Source organism: Prionailurus bengalensis, chromosome B3 (genome assembly GCF_016509475.1).
Source record: "Prionailurus bengalensis isolate Pbe53 chromosome B3, Fcat_Pben_1.1_paternal_pri, whole genome shotgun sequence".
In the NCBI taxonomy this organism is placed as follows: domain Eukaryota; kingdom Metazoa; phylum Chordata; class Mammalia; order Carnivora; family Felidae; genus Prionailurus; species Prionailurus bengalensis.
The window spans coordinates 86817846-86845381 of record NC_057355.1 but is presented as its reverse complement, the minus strand read 5'-3'; the positions used below and the strand labels follow the sequence as shown (position 1 = coordinate 86845381).

Genomic DNA, 27536 nt, shown 5'->3' with positions numbered 1-27536 from the left:
CTTGTGGTTTAAAAACAGTATAAATTAGCATTTATGTTTTGCCAAATATCCTAAAGGGCTAGTGTGAACAATTAAGTGTTTTAAAGAGAGAATATACTGATAGTTCCTTAATGTTCCTTGATCATTTAGGTTCGTGGTTCACAAACTTTAACGCTCTCAAGAAATCACTGGAGAACTTACTAAAACTCAGGTTTCTGAGCCCTTTACCCAGGGATTCTGATTCAGTAGATATGGGTGGGGCCATGAATTTGCCTTTCTTGCAAACTCTCACATCGTGCTTCTGTTCCTGGATGCTAAGTTCATACTTTGAGAATCACTGACCTAGGGTACCTATGACACTTCTCTGTAGTAATGCCTCTTCTTTATTTTGGTTTTTCAGTAAATAAAACTCAGGTTGATGAGTTGTGATAAATTCCCTTAAGCCAAAACCATTTCTCTGTGAAGTACTACATTACCCTAATTGCAAGGTCACTGCAAATGGGATTTGCTTTCTCGTTTCTACTGCCCACAATTTCAGGACAACTAACTCCAAAGAACTTATCCACCTGTCCGTTCTTTAGGACCTCCCAGTGCGCCTGCTTGCCGGGAGGGCAAGGGTCGCCCCAGCCCGGGCCGCTAGGCCGGAGACGCTTCTTTACTTGCGTTATCAGAGGCAGCACGTCCAGCTTGACAAACCGCAGGCAGCTCCCGATAGGGAAGCGCGTGGGCGCCAATCTAGGAGACCAAACCCGCCTCACCGCGGCAGCCAGCCCGACCCCATCCGCGAGTCTTTTCTCCCCCGAGGTCCTTCTCGGAGCCCAGGAAGCCTAGCAGCGGCGAGAGAGCGCCCCTGAAAGGGTGCAGCGGGCAGGTTCGGACCCGCGGCACATCACGCGGCGGCGAGTGTGCGCCCTGAGCCTCCACCTCCGAGCAGTCGCCGGATTGCAGCCTCACTCGGCGCAAGGAACTGCCCAGCCCCGGCTCTCTCGATCGGGAGAAGCTGTGCAGGTCGGTAGCGAGGCCGGCGAGCTCGCCCACTCATCTCGGCCCACTCCGTCGTCCTGGGCGTTCGAAGATGTCCGCCAAGCCCGAGGTCGGCTTCGTGAAAGAGGCTTCTCGCCAGATCCTGGCCGGTGGTTCCGCTGGTAAGGCCGCCCCGCTAGGGGCCAGTCGCTTTTCCTTTAGCGTGTCGGAAAACTTTTCTCAGACAGTCCTGGCATCCGAAGTTTCCCGTCTAAATGCAGCGCTCCAGGCGCAGCGCCTGAGCCCGCCGAGGGCCAGAGCAAAGGAAGCCGGGAGCCGGCGGTGGGAGGCCGGTGCCCCAGGTCAAGTCGCCGCCGCGCCGCGCCGCGCCGCGCCGCCGCTCTCGGCTGCCCCGCCTTCTGCGCCCTCGGCCTGAAATGCAAGCTAGGCAGCCCCAAGGCCTGCAACTTGGAGGAGGCCTTGATTCCTAGCTGGTTATTTTACTTGAAGCGATCCAGCTTGCGTCAGCCTTAGCTCTGCTATCATTTGCAGCTTCTTTCTTCTGGGCTAACTCAGATCTTACATAACTCCTGCCTCCGTCATTCGAGTGTGTACCTCAGCACTCCACAGGTTTTCTTAGTGCAGAGAGTGCTTGCTGGGGGCTATTCGTGCCTTAAATAGGCATATTAAAATTAAATGCATATGTTAACACACATAAACACCTTTGATATAAGGGGTTCACAATTTATGGAGAGTTACGTTGTGGGAAAAAAACTAGAAAAAATTTGTTGTAACTAATCATGGAAATAATTACTAAGTGTGGCTAGAGAAAATAAGAACCCATGAGATTATGTTGTGTGGATGTGTTTTAAAGATACTTTAGAATATAAATCATGAGTTGATTGAAAATTTAAGTTTTCATAGCTGTGACACATTTTTATTTTAAATTTATAGAGTAATTTATAAATTACTACAATTCACTCAGCACCATAAAACATTTTTGTAAGTGTAGATATTCTCTTAAGACGTTATACTATGGTAACTCTAGTAAATCATATAGGGAGAGTGACTAGATGTCTAATGTTTAACGTCAACTAGGAAAATTTATTTTCAAATACACTTGGACTTCTTATAAAGGCCTATTACAAATTATGACTAGTTATCATTATGTCGTGAACTATTTGCATCTCAGGAGTACCACAAGCAACCACATGTATCAATCATGGTCTGTACAGTTTATAAGGATGGTATTTCATTAATATGACCATCAAGGCATTCATCTCTTATATGTGATTATGCTTTGTCCATCCATAATTATGATGTCAGTGGCCACACTGTCTGCTTTTTTAGTTGTTTCCCAGAAGTGATGATGAATTTGCACCAATTTAGTCACCGGGTCAAATTCCATAATATCCCAGACTGCCAGCTCTCCCTGACTGGGTTGATTTCAGAGTCCATGACCCTGATCAAAGAAAACTTAGCTGTCCGAATGGGAGAGTAAGGCAAATTGGTGAACATCCTAATCTCTAATTAATGATTCAAAGCATCTCTGTATTGGCTTAGATGATCATACTAGATCTTAGACACAGCTAAACTCAAGGGTCAAACTGTAACCTACTTACATGTTTTTGTTGGTTGATAAATATTTGGCACAAATGTGTGATGTCATCATATTCTTATAGTTGTAACTAATATGAATGAAAATTAGTATATGTGTAAGGTAAATTAAACATAGTGTGGTTGGTTTATAGATTTGGTACTATGGAATCACTGATAAATGTTGAAAGTAATGTACACTTTCATCATAGTGAAAGGAGATCGTGTTTTCTACTTAGGCAATAATATTTTCATAAAGCTTTATATTTACTGGTTTTTAATAAATGCAGATTAATCATATTACATATACTAGGTAAAGGGCCAAAGAGAAATTAATATACAAGAGATGTGGAATTTTAATAAATATAGAAAATGCGTTTGAATCTCTAGCGCTAAAGTTCTCATTACTGATAATGTCATCAAATGCGGCACCTCTGTGTGTGTATTATATGACCTTTTGAGGGTCAAGGTTAAAAATACATTTTGGCTTTCTTAAGGGGGAAAAAAGCTGGGGAAGTTTATTGCAGAAATACCAGGGAATCTCTTGGAATTCAACGTCTGGATGCATTCCTGGAAGAGACTGGAACCAGGAGCTAGAGCACTGAGGAGAATTCAGGAAGTCATCCTTTACCTTTCCTCACGTTGTCAAATGGTTAAACATTTCCAAGGCAGCAGGTTCGTGGTGAATAGTAGGGTCACCAGTAATACTAATACAGCTGCTAGGATGGCTTGCCATATTTCCATAGATTTGTCTGGTAAGGAGTAAACATGCCCAAACGGATTCAGATAGCTAATTACTTAGGAAAAGCAGGTGATATGGTGGTGTCATTTCCCTGTGTCCCTTATTCCATGGGCAACACCAAACTGAAGATGCCAGTTGGTAGATGGTATGAGCAGCGGGTCACTCTACTGTCGAGGAGGTGCCTCAGAACCACAGCCAAGCAGTTTTATTGACTTACACTGAAGGCTGCAGCTTCCCCCAAGTGGGAATGAGGTGGAAAGTCTTGAGTTCAACTGAAACTGGGGCGATACATGAGAAATGGCCTCATGGTAGTCTTCCCTAAGATAACAGGAGAAACAGCTTCTCTGCCTTTCCTCACCAGGCTGCTTATCTTCCCTTAGACCAGAAGAAATCATCGGGCATTCTGCCAAGACTCGAATCAGTCTGTGGCCTAGCCGTGTCCACAGGTTATGTGGAGATGTTCAAGGTTGTCAGTGTGCCATACTGTGGAGGTATTTCCCTGTGCTCTTGTGGTACCTTCAGACTTTTTTATGAAAAAAGAATTTTTCTTAATGTTTATTTATTTTTGAGAGAGAGAAAGACAGAGCGTGTGAGGGAGAGGGGCAGAGAGAGGGGGAAAGACAGAATCTGAAGCAGGCTCCAGGCTCTGAGCTGTCAGCACAGAGCCTGACATGAGGCTTGAACTCAACAAACTGCGAGATCATGACTTGAGCCAAAATTGGACACTTAACTGAGTGAGCCACCCATGGGCCCCTATCAATCTTTTTTTCTTACAATTGGCTGCTATTTTCTGCTCTGCCATCCACATGACAGAATGTGGTTCCTAACAGCTCTTGAATTTACATTCTCTTCACTTCTATAGAGATAGTGAGAGACTAACTTGCTTTTTTTTTTTTTTTTTTTCCATTTCTCATGTAAAATCCTGGGGGAAAGACTCAAGATGACCCAGTTTTGGATAAGGGCCCACCTCTGCACCAATAAATGGTAGCCAGTACCCATGTGGATGGGTGGGGCCACAGTGGGCATGGGGATTTCGGGGAAGATTTATTTTCCAGAGAAGTTAGACACATTATGAGATAGGCAATAGATGTTTTTCATAACAAAATATGTCTGTCTTATATTAAAAGATGGTTTGTGATACTTGCATTTCAAAAACCAAAGAGATTGATACACTTACACTTGCTTGGACAGTATACATCTAAAGATTGGACTCGAGCTTGTAGCTATAGCTAATATGTAAAAGTATTGTTACCAATGGCAACTTTGTTTTATATGATGAAAGCTATGCCTAGGACAAGTCAGTATGTACTGAAGTTTTACAGAGTAGGCTTCTAGTCTGTATTTTCAGCTTCAAGTAATTGCATAAGTTTCACGTGAAAGAATAGAAGCCAATGATGAGAACTTAAGGAAAATCAGCAAGGCCAAACACTGCAGAGGTGGTAAGGATGAGAGTGAGAAGAGGCCATTGGATTAGACCCTTGGTGCTCGAAGGGTGAGCCGTGGACGAGCAGCAGCAGAGACATGGTAGCACCTGGAAGCTTGTTAAAAATGTAGGGTCTCAGACCTCACTCCAGACCTGCCATATCAGAATCTGTATTATAGGAAGGACCTCAAGTCATTTGTTTGCACTTTCCAGTTTTAGATGCCCTGCATTAAAAGACTTTTGAGGAAAAGAGATTTTATAGAGGGGAATCAGATTTCAGAGGGTTACAAGTTAAAACATTCTTGGTTTTCACTGCTGACCAGAGAGAGAAGAATGAATTCTGTAAGCCTTATTATGTGCCCCCAGTTTAGCTGTCAGGCTTATTTACCACTCCTCTCCTACACATGCCTTTCAGTTTCTGCTAAATACTTGAATGTTACCTGTACCTTTCCACCTTTATTCCCAATTCCTGGAATGTCTTCCTCTTATTTTCTCTAGCTATTGAAATTCTACCCATTTTCCAAGGCCTAGCTCGAAAACTGTTTTCTGAAGGAATGTTGTCCAGATGGCCTCTACAGCCTCATGCAGCTCAACACTCTCATTAACATGTGAATAGCGCAAATAATAACATTTATTGAGTAAATACTAAACGCTAGACCCAGTTCTAGCTTTAAATGGATCAACGTGTTTAATCCTCACCACAACTCCAGGGTAAAGAAACTGACCTACAGAGGGCCTAGTTAATTTGCCTATGGTTGCTCAAGCATGCAACCATTTCTGTAGGAAATCAGGATAGGAGAGGCACCAGAAAAATATCATTTACATTATCAGACATTTTTAGAATTTGGAGAGATCAAATCAAGTCTACTATCCCTTATTGTCTTTATAGCTCTTTAATTTATATCTCTTAAAAGAGTTCTTTTATCTACAAATACCATTCTTGTAGTCTTTCTGCTAAATGATAGGTTGTTCTCTCTAAACAATTTCATGTGTATGGGCACAAGATTAGCTTTTAGCTAAAAGAAATTCCCAGTCCATTCAGGGCCTGTATGTGAAGTTGGGTAGGTTGTACACTGAAAAAAAGGGCTGTGGCCATTGGAGCAAGTGGGAGCTGAAATCTAGCCCATGCTGATTCATAATCCATGTATCCTAGAGTAGAGATGCATCCACCTGGGGGAGAAGGGACATCTTTTTCTATTACTACCAAATGTCGGGTAGCAAACCTGACAGCAACACTGACAGAATTCCCCCAAGCTTGCTAGAGTTCCCAAGGTACCTGGGCCTCAGTATTAGGCATCATTCCCTTGTCTGCTCACCATCAGGGCTCCAGGAAGTTTCCCTTCTATGACATGTCTTCCTTGGGGCCAGGAACTCAACTTTACCTCAGACCCTCCCATTCTCCTTAATTATCAGTTTGGATTCTTCCATGTGTTTCCAATGCTCATGGGGTTCTTCACATGAAATGTAGAAGCCTTTTAGGCTCACTCAGATGGTAATTCTCCCCAAGTTCCCACTGGACTTTTTGCCTCTAACATCAGAATTTTCCAGGGTCTTTGGCAAGTCCTCTTGGATTCCTGAGAGACCTTGCTCTCCCAGAGCCTGTCAGGCTCCCTCCTGAGAGCTTGTCTAGGCCCTGCCCACTGAATTCTCTTGCACGTCTCTAGGACCCTCCTCCTTCTACCTCCCAGAATCTTATATTCTTAGAAGTCTGCAAGTGCTACTCAGAGAACTTCCTAGAGAATTTCCCCTCCTTATATTATTTACATGGTCTCCATGCATGCAGGACACTGATTTCTTCCCAGAATTTCCAGGCTCCTCACCAGCCCCACCCTAGTTCCTTGTATCTTGTAGGCACACCCCCATCACATCTCCAATCACAATTTTTATTTTGTGTGTCTTCCTGGAGATATTTCGGTGAAATTATTTAGTCAAACTATCCTGGAAACAGGTTTTCCAATTTTGTACTAGACACAGTTCAAGTACTTTGTGCAGTTTCTCATTAATCACCTTCAAGGGGTCAAATGACAAGGTGAAAGGAGAAACCTTTTTTAGGGGGAAGGAAACCTAGGATTCATGGATAGGTCTCTGGGAAATTAGCTATTAACAGTATATATAAAATGTGCATTATACTGAGGGGAGAGAGTTAAGGCTTTCAACCTAAAAGGTAGCTAAAATGGTATTGGATAATTTGAAATCTTATTTTTTTTTAAACTCCTTGTCTTGTATATCATACTTATATATATATGATATACATATATATATATATATATATTCATTTTCACAAGAATTCTACTTTTGCTTGCTTTAACCCATAATAGTTAAAATACAGTTAAAAGAAGTGCCTTAATAGGCAGTATGTGTACTAGTCCTCTGGATTTTAATTAGGACTAAGTAATAAAAGTGTCGATGCACCCGGGGGGTAATCAAGGTTAAAATTTTTATCAAGGAAAATTCTTGCATCCATTAGAATGGGTGCAAAGGAGGCACACATGTGATTTGGATAAATGGCACCTTTGGAACTTCAGGATTTGGGAAACTGCAATTGTTTGATAATAAATAGCAGGTTGTAGTGAAACAGGTGAGCCTTTATGACACATCAGAGGAAGGCTGGAACCCATTATCTGGGTAATTAGGGAGGAAAAATTCCCCTTATTTCAACCACATAGGAGGAAACAACTCTACTGTTCAAATTAATTATAAAATACCTTTAAGGGATGCATTTTAATGAAAATGTAGTCTTATCTCTCTTAAAGGAAATCTAATCCTCAAAAATATGCATTTAAGAACAAAATATGAACTGCATAACCACATTTCAAAGGATTTCCTGGTTTCCTTCACTGAAAGACCTTTAAAAAATTTTTTTAATGTTTTTATTTATTTTTGGGAGAGAGAGAGAGAGAGAGAGAGAGAGAGAGAGAGAGAGAGAGGGAGGGAGGGAGGGAGGGAGAGGGAGAAAGTGTGAGCTGGGGAGACACAGAATCCGAAGCAGGCTCCAAGCCATCAGCACAAAGCCTGACGCAGGGCTGGAACTCACACACTGTGAGATCATGACCTGGGCTGAAGTTGGACGCTTAATTGACTGAGCCACCCAGGTGCCCCGATGAAAATGTAGTCTTATCTCTCTTAAAGAAAATCTAGTTCTTAAAAATATACATTTAAGAACAAAATATAAATCTCATAACCACATTTCAAAGGATTTCTTAGTTTCCCTCACTGAAAGGCATTTTTAAATTTTTTAAAATGTTTTTATTTATTTTTGAGAGAGAGAGAGAGAGAGAGAGAGAGAGCGAGCGAGCGAGCTGGGGAGGGGCAGAGAGAGGGAGACACAGAATCCGAAGCAGGCTCCAGGCTCTGAGCTGTCAGCACAGAGCTTGATGCGGGGCTCGAACCCATGAACCGTGAATCCATGACCTGAGCCAAAGTCAGATGCTTAATTCACTGAACCACCCAGGCATCCCTGAAAGACATTTTAAAAACACATGTATAACATGTGGGTACGTGATTCAATTGACGTAAAAATGTGAATCAATGTTTGCACAACATCTTAGGAACACTTTGTTAAACCAGCCCTTCCTTGTCTCCCTTGCCCACGCACTGCCCACCGCTCCCAGTCTTGACTACAACATCTCAGAGCACTGAGAACCTGGTGTTTTAGGTAAAGCATAGTAGATGCTTGGAAATGTTTGCTGACTATACTAATGAATAAATATTAGAAGCATAAGCCACAAAATATATTATTAGGGTCCAACTCTGAAGAGAGAGAAGTATGCTGGGGTTCAAGCCATCAAACAACCAGTATTTGCAACAGAACTTTCTTTTCTTTCAACAATATTTTCTTTCATTGTAATCATTTAGTAATTGAAATGAAAAAATTGTCTTCAGGTCTGAAGTGTCTGCCACCTTCTGAGGAAGAGGTCCATGATAATTTTTAAAATTTATGTATTATCTTGGGGCGCTTGGGTGGCTCAGTCGGTTGAGCATCCAGCTTCAGCTTAGGTCATGATCTCACGGTTTGTGAGTTTGAGCCCTGTGTTGGGCTCTGTGCTGACAGCTCAGAGCCTGGAGCCTGTTTCAGGTTCTGTGTCTTCCTCTCTCTCTGCTCCTCCCCTGCTCGTGCTCTGTCTCTCTCTCTCAAAAATAAATACACATTTAAAATTTATGTATTATCTTTTGTTCCAGGACCCCAAAATGAAAAGAGATTCACAGATCATTTTCAAACATCTTTATGATTTAAGTAGATGGTATCTTAAAATGGCAATAAATGAAACTAGGTTAAGGGACTTCTATGGGATTCTTAACTGTTTTAGAATTTAACTGCTTTTCCTCATTAATTTATTTTTCTTTTGGTTTTAAACTATTCTATTTGTGTCAGTTATTTCCATACTTTGACGTGATCAAGGTTTATGCCATTCTAAATATTCTATTAGATCTCTATCTTTTGATCCCTTGTATCACTTTGCTGGGACTGTCTGAACAACGTACCACAAAGTAGATGGCTTAAAATTCCAGGAATTTATTGTCTCACAGTACTGGAGGTTAGAAGTCTGAAACAAAGTGTGGGCAGGGCTGGTTTCTTCTGGAGGCAGCAAGGGAGAATTTGGTCCATGCCTCTGTCCTAGCTTCTGGTAGTTGCCACCAATCTTTGTGTTCTTTGGCTGTTATCACATGGCTTTCTCTTCCTATCTGTCTCTGTGTCTGTCCAAATTTCCATCTTTTTATAAGGGTATCATTAGATTAGGGCCCACTCCAATCCAGTATGACCTCACCTTAACTTGATTACATTTGTAAAGACCTATTTCTAAATAAAGTCACATAGCAGAGTTTAGGACTTGAACATATCTTTTTTTTGGGGGGGGGGGACGCAATTCAACCTACAACAGGCATTTGATTGTATTTTTCTCTTCATGTTGTAATTCTCAAGTTAGTGTTACTTATCTCAAGCCATGGTCCTATGTTTCTCTTCCTTTCATTGTCAACCTTTGTGGAAAGTTCTTCACTTCGTTTCCAACCTACTATAATTGGCATATCTGTCTTTCCCTTTCTGCCCAAACTGTTAACTACTGCTTTTCATTCCTAATTTTACCTATTCTTTGTAAAACTTCACATGTCTGACCAATTTTTCTCTTTAAAGTTGTCTCTGCTATTGACTGTTATCTTCTTATTCATATCCAATCACTTCTTTACTGTTTCCTTTGCTGGTTCCTCTTTTTTCCTTTCCTCAAAAATTGGCATTCTCTGCTCCACACACTCTGAGCTCCCCGAGCAAGCCCATCTGCTCTCTGGCTTCAGTATTATCCATTTGCAGGTAACTCCCTGATATTTCCAACTTCTCTGTGTCTTGCAGACTCAGATTTCTAACTTATACAGTAAAAATATCATGGGATCAAGAGTTATGTGAACTCTTAGTGATTTTCAAAGGTAATGTTTTAGAGGTAAATTTTGAAACTAATATTAGACCATCAAATACCATTTTTCTTTGTTGTATTGTTGTACTCACCCTTATTTTGAGTTGTCTTTCTCATTCATTCTTTTTGTTAACTTAGCGGGTTACAACTGACCTTTTCTGGGTGTTTGTTTGGGTTATATGGATCTTTCCTAATTATTAGATAATTAAGATCAGACAAACAGGAAACAGTAAGATAAATCTTAAGTGTTCACATTTACTGAAGATTACTATGTATAAAGCATCTTACTTTGCTTAAATGATTGATGTTAATTGTAATATCTTGAGGATGAGGAAAGTGAAGCTTGGAGAAATTAAAAACTTGTTCAAGGCGAGTGATGGAACATGAACTCAGACTCTGTTTTCTTTGCTTTCAAAGTTTGTATTCCTACCCGCTACCTCACCCTGCCTCATGGGGTACAAAATGAGAAACCAGGTTAGCAGCCCCATACAGAGTATTGTCTCCATAAGACCTTTTTTCCTTCAGGCTGGGTTAAATATTGTAGCTGCTCAAGGAACTTGTGCACTGATGAACAATCAGGATCTGCCTCTGGTGCAACCTGGCTCTTCCTTGTTTTTGCCAGATCTCTAAATGTCAGCCATAGTACAAGTATAAAATTTTCCACTTTACCCATCAGAGGACTTTGTCAGCATTGACAGGGCTATCTCTTTTGTGTCATTCCCTGTAGGCGATTGATTAGGAACGAGCTGAGCCCCAATCCTTGGGTAATTGTTAATTAAAACCTGTACAACTAGGTAAGACACCAGAATGACTCACTGAAGAAAGAGCAACCTCAGAACAGACTGAATGAGCCTGGCTGTGAAAGAGGAGGGAATTGAAGTTGCATAAAATAAGTTTGTTTTGAGTTTTTCCTTTTGCAATAATTTGGTAGCTGTAGGTGAGATGCAGGGTGAATTTAGTTGATTGTCTATAAAAACTAGAATGGACTATTCTAGGGGGAAATACAACTTTGGAAAAATTATAATGAAATATATGTTTCAATAGAATTGAATGGCACCTAAAAAAAAATTAACCCCCAAAAGTTTTACATTATGTGAGAGAGAGAGGAAGTGCCAATGAGCTAATATTTCTTGAAAATTTATCATAATTATTAATAAATAACAACAATAAGTAATTATTTATGAGTCATAAAATGTGCCAAAATCAGATTAATACAGTTATGGAAAATATTATTTTTGTTCTTGTTGATGTGGCCGTTGTTGTTGTTGTTGTTCTTCTTGTTTGGAGAATGATTGTGGAGATAAAATACTTTGGAATAAATTATAGGCACCTTTCCAGAGACTCAACAATGAGCAGAGTTATTTTGGAACTTCTTTCTAGTGCAATGCATTTGGTTGACTACTGTGTCACAGTGGACAGTCACATCTGAATAGAACTCCATTCTGTCCTTGTGCAGACCTATAGATGGCACTGTCTTCCTATAATTTTGATGATTTACTTAAAAATAAAAAAAGAAGGAAAAGCTTTCTGCAGACAAAGTTAGATGTAGAAGTGTGTTAACTTCTAATTAGATTCCACCATTATAAAACATTTGGAACATGTGCCTGGCATAGATCATAGAGAATTATGCATTTGAAAAATGTGGAGGACTGTACTTTGGAATTAATTTTTTCATTTAATTATGATTCTTAACCATGTATGGAAAAACAAGGTTATGTATGTGAATAAGAGGGATGGGCAATTATTTTTATTGCTATAATATTTATTTCCTCTGTTGTGGTCTTGCTTTTGAATTTAGAGTTTTGGATCAAACAAAAATTGTTGATAAGCTTAGCATAAATGTAACATTCATTGCTTGTAGGTCTTGGAGATTACCTTGTGGGAATGAACCTCCTAGATTCCATAGTTTTGTTTCTCTAAATTCTCAGGGTTAGAGTGTGTATTATACTAATTGTAAATTATAAGCTGCTGTGAGCAAGATCTAGAGTGCCAAACGCATAGTTCTTTTTATTTATCTATCTGGGGCAGCCACTCAAAATGCCATTTCTTGACATTTCTTGGCTTTAATGTAAGAAAGTGAGGGAGATGTAAAAGAATGCATTTCTTAGAAGTTCCAAACAGGACTTTTTTTTTCTTTTAGGTACATAGATTCTGTGTGGAATTAATGGAAATTCCAGAAGTCCTTGCCACTGTAAATGAGCTTCTAACCACAAGATGGCAGTGTAACTTGACCATGTGTTTTAAAACATAAAAAAATGATTAGTAAATTAAACATGTTATTTCTTTCTCTCTTAATGAGAAATGTATATAGCTATGAAATTTTAGGAAAGTTATAAAGAAGGTTAATATTGAAAATACTTAGTACAGAAATACTAAAGACTCTTTAGTGATTTATTTTGAGTAGTGGGGGCTTTTTTAGTTGACCTAAGAAAACATTTATTTCATATTCTTTTAAGTTGAAAGGAGAAATGTGATCATATCAAAATTGGAAAGCATATCAGCAACTTTCTTTTACAGAGCAATATAGTCTCATGTTTGCCTGATCAAGCATCAAGGAAGGACAAGACCTTTTGTTTCCTTCATGTTTTTGTAGAGATCTGCATTAGCGTATACCTTCTATGGTTTTGAGCATACACGTGCTGGGGATTAGAAGCTAACAGAGAAGCAAAGAAGGGAAGGGAAGAAAGAAAAGTAGAGACACTGGTTCCTAAGTTATATGGAAAGAAAGCAGTGTTGATGATGTCTATGTGACCCTGCCAGATTTATATATTCTATAGTTTAAAAATGTATCATCTGTCCATTCAGTAGGTGTTTTTAAATAGGCATTATCCAGTATTATTTGTGTTTGTTTTCATTGATATGCTTACATACTATCTTCTGTTTTACTCTACATGGATGCCTTTCACAATTACCTTAGTTTTTTTGTATGTGATTAATTTAAAAGATTATACTGGATTTATTTCTTGTTTTTTAAGTCTGGCAAAGAGTGTACCCCTGGGAAAGCAAGCTGGTGCAGCCACTCTGGAAAACAGTATGGAGGTTCTTCAAAAAAAAAAAAAATAGAACTACCCTACAACCCAGCAATTGCACTACTAGGTATTTATCCAAGGGATACAGGTGTGCTGTTTCGAAGGGACACATGCACCCCAATGTTTATAGCAGCACTATCAACAATAGCCAAAGTATGGAAAGAGCCCAAATGTCCATTGATAGATGAATGGATAAAGAAGATGTGGTATATATATACAATGGAGTATTACTCAGCAATCAAAAGGAATGAAATCTTACCATTTGCAACTACGTGGATGGAACTGGAGGGTATTAAGCTAAGTGAAATTAGTCAGAGAAAGACAAATATCATATGACTTCACTCATATGAGGACTTTAAGAGATAAAATAAGTGAACATAAGGGAAGGGAAACAAAAATAATATAAAAACAGGGATGGGGACAAAACAGAAGAGACTCATAAATATGGAGAACAAACAGAGGGTTATTGGAGGGGTTGTGGGAGGGGGGATGGGCTAAATGGGTAAGGGGCACTAAGGAATCTACTCCTGAAATCATTATTGTACTATATGCTAACTAATTTGGATGTAAATTTAAAAAATAAAATAAAAAAAATAAATATGTGATTTGGACTTAAAAAAATGTAAAAAACATGTAATGTTGACTAATAAAAACAGGTTGAATAGTGAAAAAAATAAGTGTGCCCCTTTTAGGTAGAGACCAACTCTTATTTATTTTGTATCTCCAGGCCTTGCACAGTGCTTAGAAGATAATATCCACTCAATACATCTATTTTTATTCAAATTACATTCACCACAAAGCAGTACAATTCTTTTGAGACATATTTTGCTTGTGTGCCCCTGTCTGACCAGCCATAAATATAGCAAAGATAAAGAAAATATCTTCTATTTTAGAAACCAAGTGCTGGGGTACCTGGGTGGCTCAGTTGGTTAAGTGTCCAACTTCAGTGCAAATCATGATCTCATGGTTCATGGGTTCGAGCCCCGCATCCAGCTCTGTGCTGACAGCTCGGAGCCTGGAGCCTGCTTTGGATTCTGTGTCTCCATCTTTCTCTGCCCCTCCCCTGCTCGTGCTCTCTCTCACTCTCTTAAAAATAAACATTAAAAAAAAAAAAACTAAGTACTTTGAACTCATTTGTAGCATCTTATTTTGCTGATAGTTGAGGGAATGTAGGAGTGATAGTTTCTCAGAGCTGTACTGAAAATAAAACTTTTATTTTTTGACCAAAGGTATATTTAAATGCTAAACAGTGTGATTTGCTATAATGGAATACAGTGAAACCTTGGATTGCAAATAACGTGTTTGTGCAATATTCATTTCTAATGAATTTTACCTTGATGAATGAAGTATTGCAATATGAATAATACATGATGCTGAATGTCACATGATCAAAACTGAGCCAATGGTTCTTCTCTTTCTCCGTCTCTCTCACTTGCTGCAGGATTATGAGTGATTGTCTCTCATGCTTGGATGCTCGGTCTCAGGCCACTATGTTTGGCAAAAGTCAGTGATTTTTCAGAATGTTGGAAAGTGCCCACAACTGGCACTAGTATACTTTTTGTCACTTGAAATCACCTACCGACAGTCCTTTGCTTTTCCATCCAAGAGTAAGCTTAGGAATGGTTTGCTTTATTCTAGCTCAGGCTGCCTGCAGATATAGACCCTTTCCTCTGCTGCCTTATTGCCAGTTACATTAAATACAGTATCTGACAAGAATTTATTAATACTGTGCTGTAGTCAACATCCTTGTGAGCATGTACAATGGCTCCCATGCAGAAAAAGATTCAATTGAGCCAAGAGATAGCAGTGATTCTATTGTCCTACACAGTAACTCTCCTCTCTCTTGTCTCCCTCACCAATCATGAAAGTTTTCAAAGGTAAGTGCAGGTTATTTTGTTTATTGTTCTTTATATTTTGTATTTTCTTTCTTTATATTATATTACACAATTGTAATCATTTTTATGTGAACATTTTTGGGTTGTAGAGCAAAGCATCTGAGTTTCTATTATTTCTTATGGGGAAATTTGCTTTTATATACAAGTGCTTTGGATTCCAAACATGTTTCCAGAACGAATTATGCTCGCAAACCAAGGTTTTACTCTATTTGACATGTAATCAATACAAGATGCACAGTTCTGCTTATGAGCAACTCTACACAGAAATATTTTACATTGTAAATTCAAAAAGGAAGTCTATTGCTTTTCATTATTCACATGTTAGAAATGGATGGCAGACTTTTTGTAGATAAGTTAAAATTTAGAAAAAATATGAAAACATTGATCTACTTCATTTTTGTTCTTTATTGACAAAGAAAGAAAATGGGGCACCATTTTCAATAGTGCACTTTACCTTATGAAAAGAGTCGAGATAATAAGGGAAGTGGTCTCCTGTGGGGATTCTGATGCTTTACTGCCTGGCATTAGATCCCAATTTTGATACTCACTAGGTGTGTTACTTTAGGCAGGCAATTTAACATTTTTGTACTTTATACTTATAAAATAGGGATACATTGCTATCTACTTCATAAAGTTGTTAGAAGGGTCAGATGGGTTGATACATGTGAAGGCTTATCATTGTGCCTAGAATTTACTAAGTACTCAGTAAATATTAGTTACTAACATAAAGGGAAAATATAAAAGTATTTAGACATATTCTAGGAATTTAAAGAAATCTTCATAGATGAGTGACATACTATATGAATATATGGTAACTATAATTCTGTTCTACAATTTATAATGTAAACTGTATGTTTCTGTTTACCTTCTAGAAACCTAACCTTATTTTTGCTTAACTGTTTGTTGGTGGTAGAGTTTTGTTTTGTTCTCAAACCTGGATATCATTAACTTAATCTTATTTTTCAACAGAAATTTTTAATGTTTTTATTTCCAAAATGGAGTCGTTAGGTTTCATTTTCAATATTCCATAGTGGGCCTATAGGGATGATTTTCAGTTTATATCCCAGTGGACACCCTATCAAATAACTTGGGTTATTCCCTTCCCTCAAGACCTACTTTTTTTTTTTTTTTTAGAGAAGGGCATTAATACTTTTGTAGGTATTTTATTATATTTATCATTCATAATAACTTTGGGGATCTTAAAATCGCAAAGTACCATTTGGAGCAAATTGTTTCAAGTATTATTAATCAATACAGATAATAAAGACCTTTTCTTTAATGTGGTTATTTCCATATCCCATGCCAGTGAGAAAGAGACTGACCACCTGATCGACAACTAAAGGTTTATAGATTAAGAAGGGTTAGTCGTTTTCCCAGGAATTGCAAGCAAAATTATTACCCAAGTTTGTAATTAACCATCTCTCCTTTTCTCATTAGTTTCTGAATTTTTTCTATGTCTCAGCCCCAATGTTCAGCATTCTCACTGAGGGGGCTGTCCAGGGCTTTCCACCAAAGCACCCCATGACTTTCTGACTCTCATCAATAGCTTCCTAATCTGACTTTTGAAAACCCTGATTTTGTTCTAGAAAAATTTTATTCTTGTAGCTAACCTGATAAATTTAATTAGTTGTACTTTATTGTGTGGGATAGGCCTCAAACTGTACCTTTTCCCCAGAAAAAAGTTTAAGTTATGATAGGCCAATCAGGAAAAAGGTTTTGAGCCACCTACAAAATAAACTGGCTTTGTCTGCTTCATTGCCCCAAATGTTGGAGAAAGCCCAACAGGTATCTTTTGTGGAATCCCAAGTATCGAATCCTTGCTGTTAATGCTTATGGAATTATTAGTCAAATGCCTTCTACTCTTTTCATCCTGGTTTCTTCCAAACAAACACACGCGCACGCACACACACACACACACACACACGAAAATACTTTCCAGCTGGGCTTTAAGCAGCTATCCTATTATTTATATCTTGAGATTATTATTATGTTTCTGTGTATACAATCTTCTATTAAAAATATTTTTAAATTCTTCCTAATGTCCATGAATTCATTCAGAAAGCTTTTCTTAAGTGTCTTGTATATAGCAGGCCCTGTGATAACAGGTATGTGTGGCTGATCTGATTTTAACCATGAGGAATGTTCAGCACAGAAAGGGTGGGAATACTTAACTGAGTCTGTTTGCCAGAAGGCGGGTGCTTAGTTCACCAAGCTTCACTAAAATTTGATATTTTGCTTTCGCAAGCTGGTTAGAAGCATTGCATTAAAATACTGCCAAATTTTGTCTTTTTTTTTGTCCAAACTTTTTTAACTTGAAAAAGGAATTTCAGTGTGTAAAAATTTCCATTATAAGGCCACCTGTAAACTTAAAACAGTCAAACTGTTTTTTCAGCTGCCTGCAGCTCTGTTTCTCAACTGACTAACACTGACAGATAAAGATGGCTTTCCCCTGAGAAGGATTGTTTTGTTTGTGGTTATTCTGTCACTACCAGGAGGGACAGCTCCCCTGATCTGTAGGGAATGCAGAGATGCAGTTTACAGACAGAATCATATGCTGACTAGCAACTAGAAAATAATAGTCAAATAATGATTTCATTGTTCCTTCCTGTGTCCATGACAACTAAGAGGTATGCAGCTAGACCAGGACACTGCCTGGGAATGTTCTTTTCCTCAAATGCTACTAGTTTGAGAAAGTTAACAATTTATTCTGACAATCAGGCTAAGAAGAGAAAGGACATTTCCAGTGTCTTGCTAATTTTAATGTTTTTATATCCCAGAAGCTAATCCTTCTGTCACTTCTATTCACTAGCCCTCTGACTTGCCTTTTTAAAAAAATTTGTCTTATGGCCCAGTTTCCACCATGATGGTAGTCAGTGATGAAGAGTTCCTTCTCTGGAGTTGGACAGAGTTGTCTTTGAGTTCTCTCTCAGCCAACTAACAGTGGTAGGACCTGGGGAAAGTTTCTTTTTTTTTCTTTCTAAATTTTTTTTTAATGTTTATTTATTTTTGAGACAGAGACAGAGCATGAATGGGGGAGGGGCAGAAAGAGAGGGAGACACAGAATCGGAAGCAGGCTTCAGGCTCTGAGCCATCAGCCCAGAGCCCGACGCGGGGCTTGAACTCACAGACCGCGAGATCATGACCTGAGCTGAAGTGTCAGATGCTTAACCGACTGAGCCACCCAGGCGCGAGAGTTTCTTAATCTTTCGAATCTTCATGTCCTTATTCATAAAGTAGGAATTAGTAACAGAATCTTTCTTCATAACATTGCTGCGAATTAAATGAGATAATGCACATAAAGTGCTTAGCTGGCTGCTGGGCACAAGTAAGCACTCCCTAAATTGACAGTTAGTTGTGTTGTTAGCAATCTCCTGTACAAGACTGTAAACTTCCAAAGCAATGGGTCTCAGCCTTGACTGACCTGGGTAACTTTAAAAGACCCTGATACCAGAGCCACACTCCATATCAACTAAATCAGCATCTTGGGGTGTTGGGCCCGGGGCTTGGCATTTTTAAAGCATTTCAGCTGATTCCTGTATGCAGCCAAGGTTGACAAGCACTGTCCCTAAAGGTGGGGCTTGTATTATATTAAAACACTGAGACAAAAATGTATGAAAAGCTTAACAATGTGGATATTTTGAAAAATATAAGTCAGTATAATCTAGAAAAAAATAAAAAGTGACCATAGTACCTTGCATATTTTATTATAAGTATTTTGAGTAAAAGTGAATAGGGAAAAGCCAAGTTAAGTATTTTTCAAGGGGCTGCTTTTTATTCCCATGATAGAGAGAAAATCTACATAGAAAGAAATGGAAAATTATAAAATATGTAGGAACCCAAAGTTTGAATGTGAGCAAGTTATACAAGTGGAAAGTACAATAAAACAAAATTATTTTTATGCTTTAGTGGTTCTTTTTGGAAAAAAATGGAGATAATTGACAATCATAAAGACAAGTCTGCAAAGATCAGTATAATTCAAACACATCCTACTTAGTTCATATCTGTGTTTGTTTGAATTTGAAGGAAAGTATCAATGGCAGCACAAGAATACATGCTTTCATATTGCTTATGTTGAATCAGCATCTTTAGCCATTCATTATAGTATTAAACCTTTTGGAATGGGAAAGCAAAGATCCAGGAAAAGCTCAATTGATTAACTATATAAAAAAAACTTGAGTTTCTTCCTGGTAATTCAGAAGACATTAATTATTAAGTTTTCAAGGTCTTATAAAGTTAAAAAACAATGAAAGCACAAGACTTAACTTTTCCACAGGGATTTCTTAGCCCGAGTTCTTTATTTCCAGTATGAATTTCTCTATATTCCAACATATCACATTATTTTGGTAAGCAAATTATTTTAATTTTAAACTTCTTCAAAAGAGTGTTTTAAAATAAATACTTCATCTCACATTCAGTATCTTTCTCTGTGTCTACAATTTTAACCTATGTATGTTGTTGATAATCATCATCATAATCACGCTTGTTTACTACTGCTGGTTTTCTAGATACTTTTGTATGTATGTTCTCTTTCAGTTCTCACAGTACCTCAGGGAGGACGCAGTTCAAGAATTAGCCTCATTTTCTACGTGGGAAAACTGAGGCAGTTTATTAGTAGGCAGTTTCAGTGGAACCAGGGCAAAGATCTTGTTTTCTAGTCAGATATTCCTTTCACTAACTTATTCATGCATTTATCAAGCATCATCAAGCTGCAGATATGTGTCAGATGGAGTTGTAGGCCAATGGGCATCCAAGATGAGTAAGGCACACTTGTTGCCTTTAAAAGAGTTGTGTACAGGGGCGCCTGGGTGGTGCAGTCGGTTAAGCGTCCGACTTCAGCCAGGTCACGATCTCGCGGTCCGTGAGTTCGAGCCCCACGTCGGGCTCTGGGCTGATGGCTCAGAGCCTGGAGCCTGTTTCCGATTCTGTGTCTCCCTCTCTCTCTGCCCCTCCCCCGTTCATGCTCTGTCTCTCTCTGTCCCAAAAATAAATAAATGTAAAAAAAAAAAATAGATTTAAAAGAGTTGTGTACACAGTGTCATGAATGCATTTTGAAATTCTTAGCCTGTGTCTACCAGGACACAGAATCCGTGACTTGAAATTGCCACGGCCAAAGCTGTCAAGTCTTCCAAGACATAGGCAGGAAGAAGAAAAGAATTGAGGTAGTTCAGAAACCCATAAGGACCATTTTCTAGTTATGTTTTGTGACAGCCTACTGGGCGCAAGATCAGCCTAGACTCTCATATCTGGTGATTTCTGCCACATTACGGAATGTTATGTTGTTTTTCTAACAATGTATTATTCAGTGATGCTTCAGTTTGTTTTTCTTCAGCTTTTCAATGGCTAATGTTCATTTTAGTTTTGGCAGAAACTTGGGAAGATGAAGCATTTTGGTTTATTTTTAATGCTAATTCATCTCAAGTAGTTAGCTGGTAGTAGTGATCCTGTTGCGGAATTTAAAATATTCACACTTACTAGACACAAATTAAATTTTGCAGTAAGCTACAGAGTCTAAGTTTAATTAAACTCTCTTCAAAATACATTCTTTTTTTTTTTTTTTTTGCTAATTGTAAAGTCCTGGAGTAAAGATATTGCTTTAACTGTGTTTTGTAATTAGCCATATTCATGTTACTTCAAAGCATAAAGCAGGAGTCAATTAAATGGATAGAACTATTTTCGTTCTTGTTGAGGATTCATACTTGCCCTAAAGGAAGGAAAGTTCAGAACAAATATTATTAAGTTTTTCAGTTACTGAGTGGAAATATTTTATGTTTTGAAAATTTTCCTTGAATATTTTGCAAAGATAAAAAAATATTATAAAGAGGTAAAGGAATAACATTTAATGTTGAAAAGTTAAAATGTAAGTATTGTTAAGCAGCAAATAAATATATCTCTTACTCTTATGTGAAACTATTTTAAGTTAATGTCAATAAAGTTTAAATTAGTTCAGACTTTTCTTATTAGAATAAATGTTTCCTTTTAAAATGCATGATAATCATAATCAAGACAAAATTTGTCCTGTTATTTATTTTCAAAATGATTGTACATGTTTAGCAGACTTTTGATTTAAATCCCCAGTGATATATTGGAGACAGATGTTTAGATGACCTCATGTTTAAAGTAATGTTATATTTGGACACAAGATTAAATTTTCCTTAAAATCTTTCCTTATAAGTTGAACGTGTGGTAGTATACAAAAACTAATCAATGATTTGTGGATTAATACAATTCCTGTATTTTAAATAAAAATTTCTATTTTTTTATGGAGTTCCACATAGTACAAAAGAGCTGATTATGAAACAGCTGTTTACAAATGAAAATATTGTTTTTGGCTGGCCAGCTAAATGGAAAACAGATTTGAAAAGTTCCATGAATTTGAATGCAAATTTACCATATCATTTATACTGAACCAAAGAACGTTGGTAAAAGACTGCAACATAGTTTACCAAAAAAATTCAGTTGAAGACTGTTGTGGAGGATATAATATAAACGATTTAAAATAGTTTTTCCTTTTTCAAAAAGTAATTTTCCTCATGAAAATCAATATAATATGTAGTTAGTATATTGGCAAGGTTTTTAAGGAACTCATAGAGAATATTTGACATTTCAATGAAGAGAAATTAGCAGATGGGGCAATTAGAAACATGTAGGTAATTGAGTAGAATAAAATAGATAAAAGATAAGAGATATTATACAAAGATAGTAAATTAATGTATGTGACAAATGTGTTTAAGGTAGAGCTATATAGCTATTAGCATATTGACATTTTCATCAGCATCTAGAATGTTTTACTGGATATTACATTGCTATGGAAATTATAGATCAACTGAATTTTTCAATTTTATCCAGTTGTTCTGGCATTAGGCAGATATGTAAATTCACAAGTCAATGTTTTCTTTCTTTCTTTCTTTTTCTTTTTTTTTTTTTTTAAAGTAAGCTCTGTGCCCAACAGGCTTGAACTCATGACTCCAAGATCAAGAGTCGCATGCTCTGCAAACTAAGCCAGGTGTCCCTGCTATGGAAATTGTAATTTAAAAAATGTGGTCTGCAAGGAAAACCTATATGTTTTTTGTCAAATTTTAAACAGTTATTAAGAATTATTTATTTTGGAGATCAGTTTCCATAACAATAAATAAGACATAAAGGCTTTATCGTACGAATTTTGAATATGACTCTGAATGCCAAAGTACATAATTTACTTGACGTGGTAGATCATGAGTTAAAACTTCTAGGAGCACTATTGTCGTTTCTTTTTCTTTATCTCTTCTATTGTCTTTTTCCTTGTCTCAGTGTTTTGAAGGTGGGATTATATTTCTTCAGTAGATTTTTTAAAAATCACCTGGGGAATAAATGCCTTTGGGAGGTGAGATATTATATCTGGTTCTGTTACTTTAATAGAGTGACTGATAACTCCCTAAGAGGTTGATGATCAATCAAGAGAGAAGCAAGTGGAATATGTGCAAAATATTTTAAGAAACAAGTTTTGGGGCAAAACAAAGACAAAAGGAATCTAGCAATCCAAGCAACATAAATAAAAGTTTTTAAAAGTGGAATACTGGGGTGCCTGGGTGGCTCAGTCAGTTAAGCGGCCGACTTCGGCTCAGGTCATGATCTCGCGGTCCGTGAGTTCGAGCCCCACATCGGGCTCTGTGCTGACAGCTCAGAGCCTGGAGCCTGTTTCGGATTCTGTGTCTCCCTCTCTCTGACCCTCCCCTGTTCATGCTGTGTCTCTCTCTGTCTCAAAAATAAATAAACATTAAAAAAAGTTTAAAAAAAATGGAATACTATTTTATTGACATTGATGAGTGTGTCCTTAATAGATGACACACCTCTAGCATGCTTGAATTGTTTTATACATTTTCTGTTGAGTGTCAATTGCTAAGGAAGCCCTGTAAAACTAATTTATTGACATACAGATATGCTAAATGGTAATAGACTCTAACTTTTGCAGAAGTGTTGATGCCTTTTGGCTACTTTAATGATATATCATTCACTTTAGAGAATAACAGAGATAATTGCCAGATTAATTCCTAGATAAAGCAGACTACCTTGTAGTGATGGCTTACACTATATGATCTCATTCTTTTTTTTTTTTTTTTTTTTTGGCGTTACTCGAGATCCTATAATGTAGTGATGTACAAAATTCAGACATCTGGCACAAATGAAGATGCATTTGGGAGCCACTAAAGGAGGTTTTCTTATGTACTTACCTGCTTATATTTCAGCCTAATATATTCACATACTTGACATCAGCAATAAGAAAGTTTTAAAGAAAATCAGCTGATGTTTATGCTTCCAATAGGGAACTAAAATTGGGATTTTTGCATATGGGCAAAATTAAATTTTGGAAAGAAATGTAATTGACACAAATGAATAAATAGTAATACGAAAACATAAATATAACATTTTAATATTCTAGTTTTAAAAAATCAGCGCCATACTGATTTTGTCAGACGCGTATTGCCATGTATCTGCCATTACAGAATCATACAAAATAGTTTCACTCCTTGAAAATCCCTGATGTTCTACATATTCATTCCCACCCCTACAACTTCTGACGATCATGGCCTTTTTTTGCTGTTTTTCTTTTTTCAGAACGTTATGTAGTTGGAATCATATAGTATGTAGCCTTTTCAGACTGGCTTCTTTCACTAAGCAACATGCATTTAAGGCTCCCATGTCTTTTCTTGGTTGAATAACATTCCATTGTATGGGATATATCACAACTTGTTTATTGATTTATCTATTGAAGGACATCTTGCTTACTTTCAAGTTTTGACAATCATGAGTAAAGCTGCTATAAACATTTGTGTGTAGAGTTTTGTGTGGATATAAGTTTTCAGCTCATTGGGTTAATACCTAGGAGTGTGATTGCTGGGTCATTGAAATATTTTTAAGTAAACTTAATTGTAACAATGTCTCTGGTTCGTAGGAATATCCACACCTTTAGATAATAGCAAGAGAGACAAATTTCATTTCCTGGATTCATACAGTTGAATTCTGGATAAATAAACAGACACTTTTTGATTCCTCCTGCATAGTATACATAGGCATGAAAGGCTGTTCAAATTCTTGCTTTTTGCTGTTTGTTTTTGTTGAGATTTCAAGGTGAGATAAACATAATTTGATAAGAGCATTACAATTAATAGTTGAGGATGGGTCATCTTTAAATTTTTTTAATGTTTATTTTTGAGAGAGAGCATGAGTGGGGGAGGGACAGAGAGAGAGAAGGAGACACAGAATCCTAAGCAGGCTCCAGGATCTGAGCTGTCAGCACAGAGCCCAACGCGGGGCTTGAACCCATGAGCTGTGAGATCATGACCTGAACTGAAGTTGGACACTTAACCTAATGAGCCACGCAGGCGCCCTGAGGATGGCTTAAATACTTTTTGATGTCGTCTTAAAAACAGTGGAGAACATAGCGCATAGTAAGATGACTACTACAATATAGACAGGAGATTGGAGTGTCTCACTAGGTTACTGAAGGCTTATTTCCTTTTTTTAAAAATGTTTTTATTTATTTTTGAGAGAGACAGAGCATGAGTGGGGAAGGGGCAGAGGGACAGGAAGACACATAATCCGAAGCAGGCTTCAGGCTCCGAGCTATCTGTACAGAGCTCGATGTGGGGCTCAAACCCATGAAATGTGAGATCATGACCTGACCTGAAGTCGGAAGTTTAACCGACTGAACCACCCAGGGTGCCCCAAGATTTATTTCTAAGTTAATTATAATGGAATTCAGTTCTGTGCTAAGTTTCATTCAAAAACTTTGCTTAGACGTTCATCTTTCCACTCCCATAAACAACGAAGGAATTAAAAAATTTTTTTTTCAACGTTTATTTATTTTTGGAACGGAGAGAGACAGAGCATGAACGGGGGAGGGGCAGAGAGAGAGGGAGACACAGAATCGGAAACAGGCTCCAGGCTCCGAGCCATCAGCCCAGAGCCTGACGCGGGGCTCGAACTCACGGACCGCGAGATCGTGACCTGGCTGAAGTTGGACGCTTAACCGACTGCGCCACCCAGGCGCCCCAACAACGAAGGAATTTTTAAGCTAAGACAGATAACACAAATATTCAAGATGGACTAGTCATTGAGGTATCACAACTATATAAATGATAATAATAGTAATTATCATAATGCTTAACATTTAGTGAACACTTACTACGTATAGGTATTTTTTAAGATTAGAGCAAAACCAGGTTTTGTGGGACCTGTCAACAACTTTATTTTACAAATAAGGAAATCGAAGAAAAGGGAGAGAAGTCGAGTAACTCTTGTTGATGTTGTGAGTGGCAGACTCTTGGTTTCAATTCCAGAGGCTTCACTCAAAATCACAAAACTCCACTATTTCACCCATTGAACTGAGTATTAAATTGTGTACAGGAAGAGTTAAGTATACTTTTTGAATCAATGAAGAGGGTGCCATAGGATTCAAACTTAGAGACGACTTATAAGTGGGGTGAAGGAGATCCATTAAAAATGATGAGTAAATTTGTTGAGGGACAGAAAGGTAAGAATCATGGATGAAACATAGAATATTAAACTTGATTATGAATCTCTCAAGAGAATCGTGTCTTTAGATTTTTTTTTCCTGGAGTATTCAGTTTTTGAGTTCAAAATATGAAATCTAACCTGAAGAGTCAGAATACTGTAGTGGGAAATGTAACTGAATGTCAGCATGCCTAATTTTTAGTAATAATTTTGCCATTGCAGATGTCAGGAAAGTTATTTTATCCAAGGATTCTCATAAAGCTAGAATTAATATTTGAAGACTTCAAACCTTGAAAAAAATTTTTTCACATAAAGTAAAGCTGTGTTTGGTATAAAAAGGACCCATCACGGGGTAAAAAATTATTTCATCTTCCTAATATTTTCTAGTACTACCCATGAAACATCAACCCTCAAATTTCCCAAGCACAAAACATTGAGTTACTCTGATCCTTATTCCGTTCTATGTACCTCTCATTGAAACTGTCACTGATCTCTCAGGTCTACCTCCTTCTCTCTATTTTTGACCACCTCTGTTTTGGTTTCGTAAAGTTTCTTGACTAGATGACTTCAATAATTATTTAGCTTCTGGGTCAAGTTTTTCAGTCCTTTCTTTAATAAACATTGATTGTATTGCATATCTAGCAGGTGCCAGGTGCTAAGTGTGGACATGAGAAGACAACATGGAATAAAGTGGGTCCTGGGCCTGGAGGATCCCACCAGTATTGAGAGACCCAAAAGAGTGAGCCAGAACATTATTACTGAGGAAGTAAATAATTGTATTGGGTATTGAAGGGTGAGTAGGAATTTTCTGAGTGAACAGGACATTTGAAGCAGAGGAGGTAGCACTTGCAGTGACTTGGAAGCATGAAAGCTTATGATCACCTCGTGGAAGGATGAGTTTAGTGTGATTGAAGTTTTGGGGTTTAGAGGAGGAGGAATACACAGGGAATGGTGAGAGATGAAGTTATAGAAATGAATTGGGGCAGGTGTTGTGGTTCTTTTATGCTTTTTTGTATTTGTTCTATAGGCAGTAGGAGGCTGTGAAAGGTATTTAGAAGATGAGGGGCCATGGGGGGCAGTGCCATGTGCAGATTCTACTGAGGAAAATAAATTGGTGGTGATGCAGAGGTTGAATTCTCATAAGGTGCCTGTTTGGAAGGTTGTTGCTGTTATTCAGAGGAGGGAGAATGAACATTCAGGGCAGTGGCTGTGGGAAAGAGAAGGAGGTCTGGATCTGAGGAAGAATCATTGGATTTGGTGGTATTTTGGATTTGGAAAGTTGAGTAAGAGCGAGCCTCACAGTTGGAGACTGGGTGAAGATGATGTCTGATGCCATTAAACGTGGTGGGGAATATCAAAGAGGGCCTGAGGAATCGTGACCTATATTTTATGTATGTGATATTTGAATTATTCAGTAGGAGGTTGGAATCTAGGATGGGTGTCCATGAAGGTTTGAGAGTCATCAGCATATTTGTCAGTGAGTCTTAACCTTGTCTGTGTGTTGGAATGGGGGGTGTGTATCATGGTCACCCGAGGGGATTTAAAAAAGTACATTCCTACTTGAGATACTTAAACCTTTCCCTCTTCACATCCTCCACAGCCCTGTTAAGAATCATAGCTATCAGAGAAGCCAGAAGGGCAGAAGAAGAGTAATTCAGAACCCTGAAGAACACCAGGGTAAGTGGAGGAGGAGAAGGAAGGAGAGATGGAGGTGGAGAAAGTGGAGGAGGAGAAGGAGGAAGAGGAGGAGGAGGAAGAGGAGGAGGAAGCAGTAGGTGCATCAGAATGTGAAAACTGAGTCACCAGAGAGGTGGAAAGAGAACCAGAAAGAGTATCCTGAAAGCTAAAGTAAAGAACATTTCAAAGAAATCAGTAGTGTCATATGCTCTTCCAATCCATCCATAAACAGATGCCTGAAAAATATTTCTTTTACATTTCACGCCATATGCATCTGTCACCCACAAGTTAAAATTTCTTGGCCTGGTGTTTAAAACTTCCACTTTTAAGTTGTAC

The 27536-nt window shown here is 38.0% G+C and overlaps 1 protein-coding gene across 2 annotated transcripts in view; it reads left to right on the top strand.

Annotated features, from left to right (window-relative positions):
* Positions 1 to 594: 594 nt before the first annotated feature.
* Positions 595 to 27536, top strand: part of SLC25A21 (solute carrier family 25 member 21) — a 485174-nt gene continuing 458232 nt past the window's right edge. For both annotated transcript variants that reach the window (XM_043556021.1, XM_043556020.1), the window contains exon 1: positions 595 to 1124. In XM_043556021.1, coding sequence (XP_043411956.1) covers positions 1055 to 1124 — 70 coding nt within the window. In that variant the 5' untranslated portion in view covers positions 595 to 1054. The remainder of the gene's footprint in view (positions 1125 to 27536) is intronic.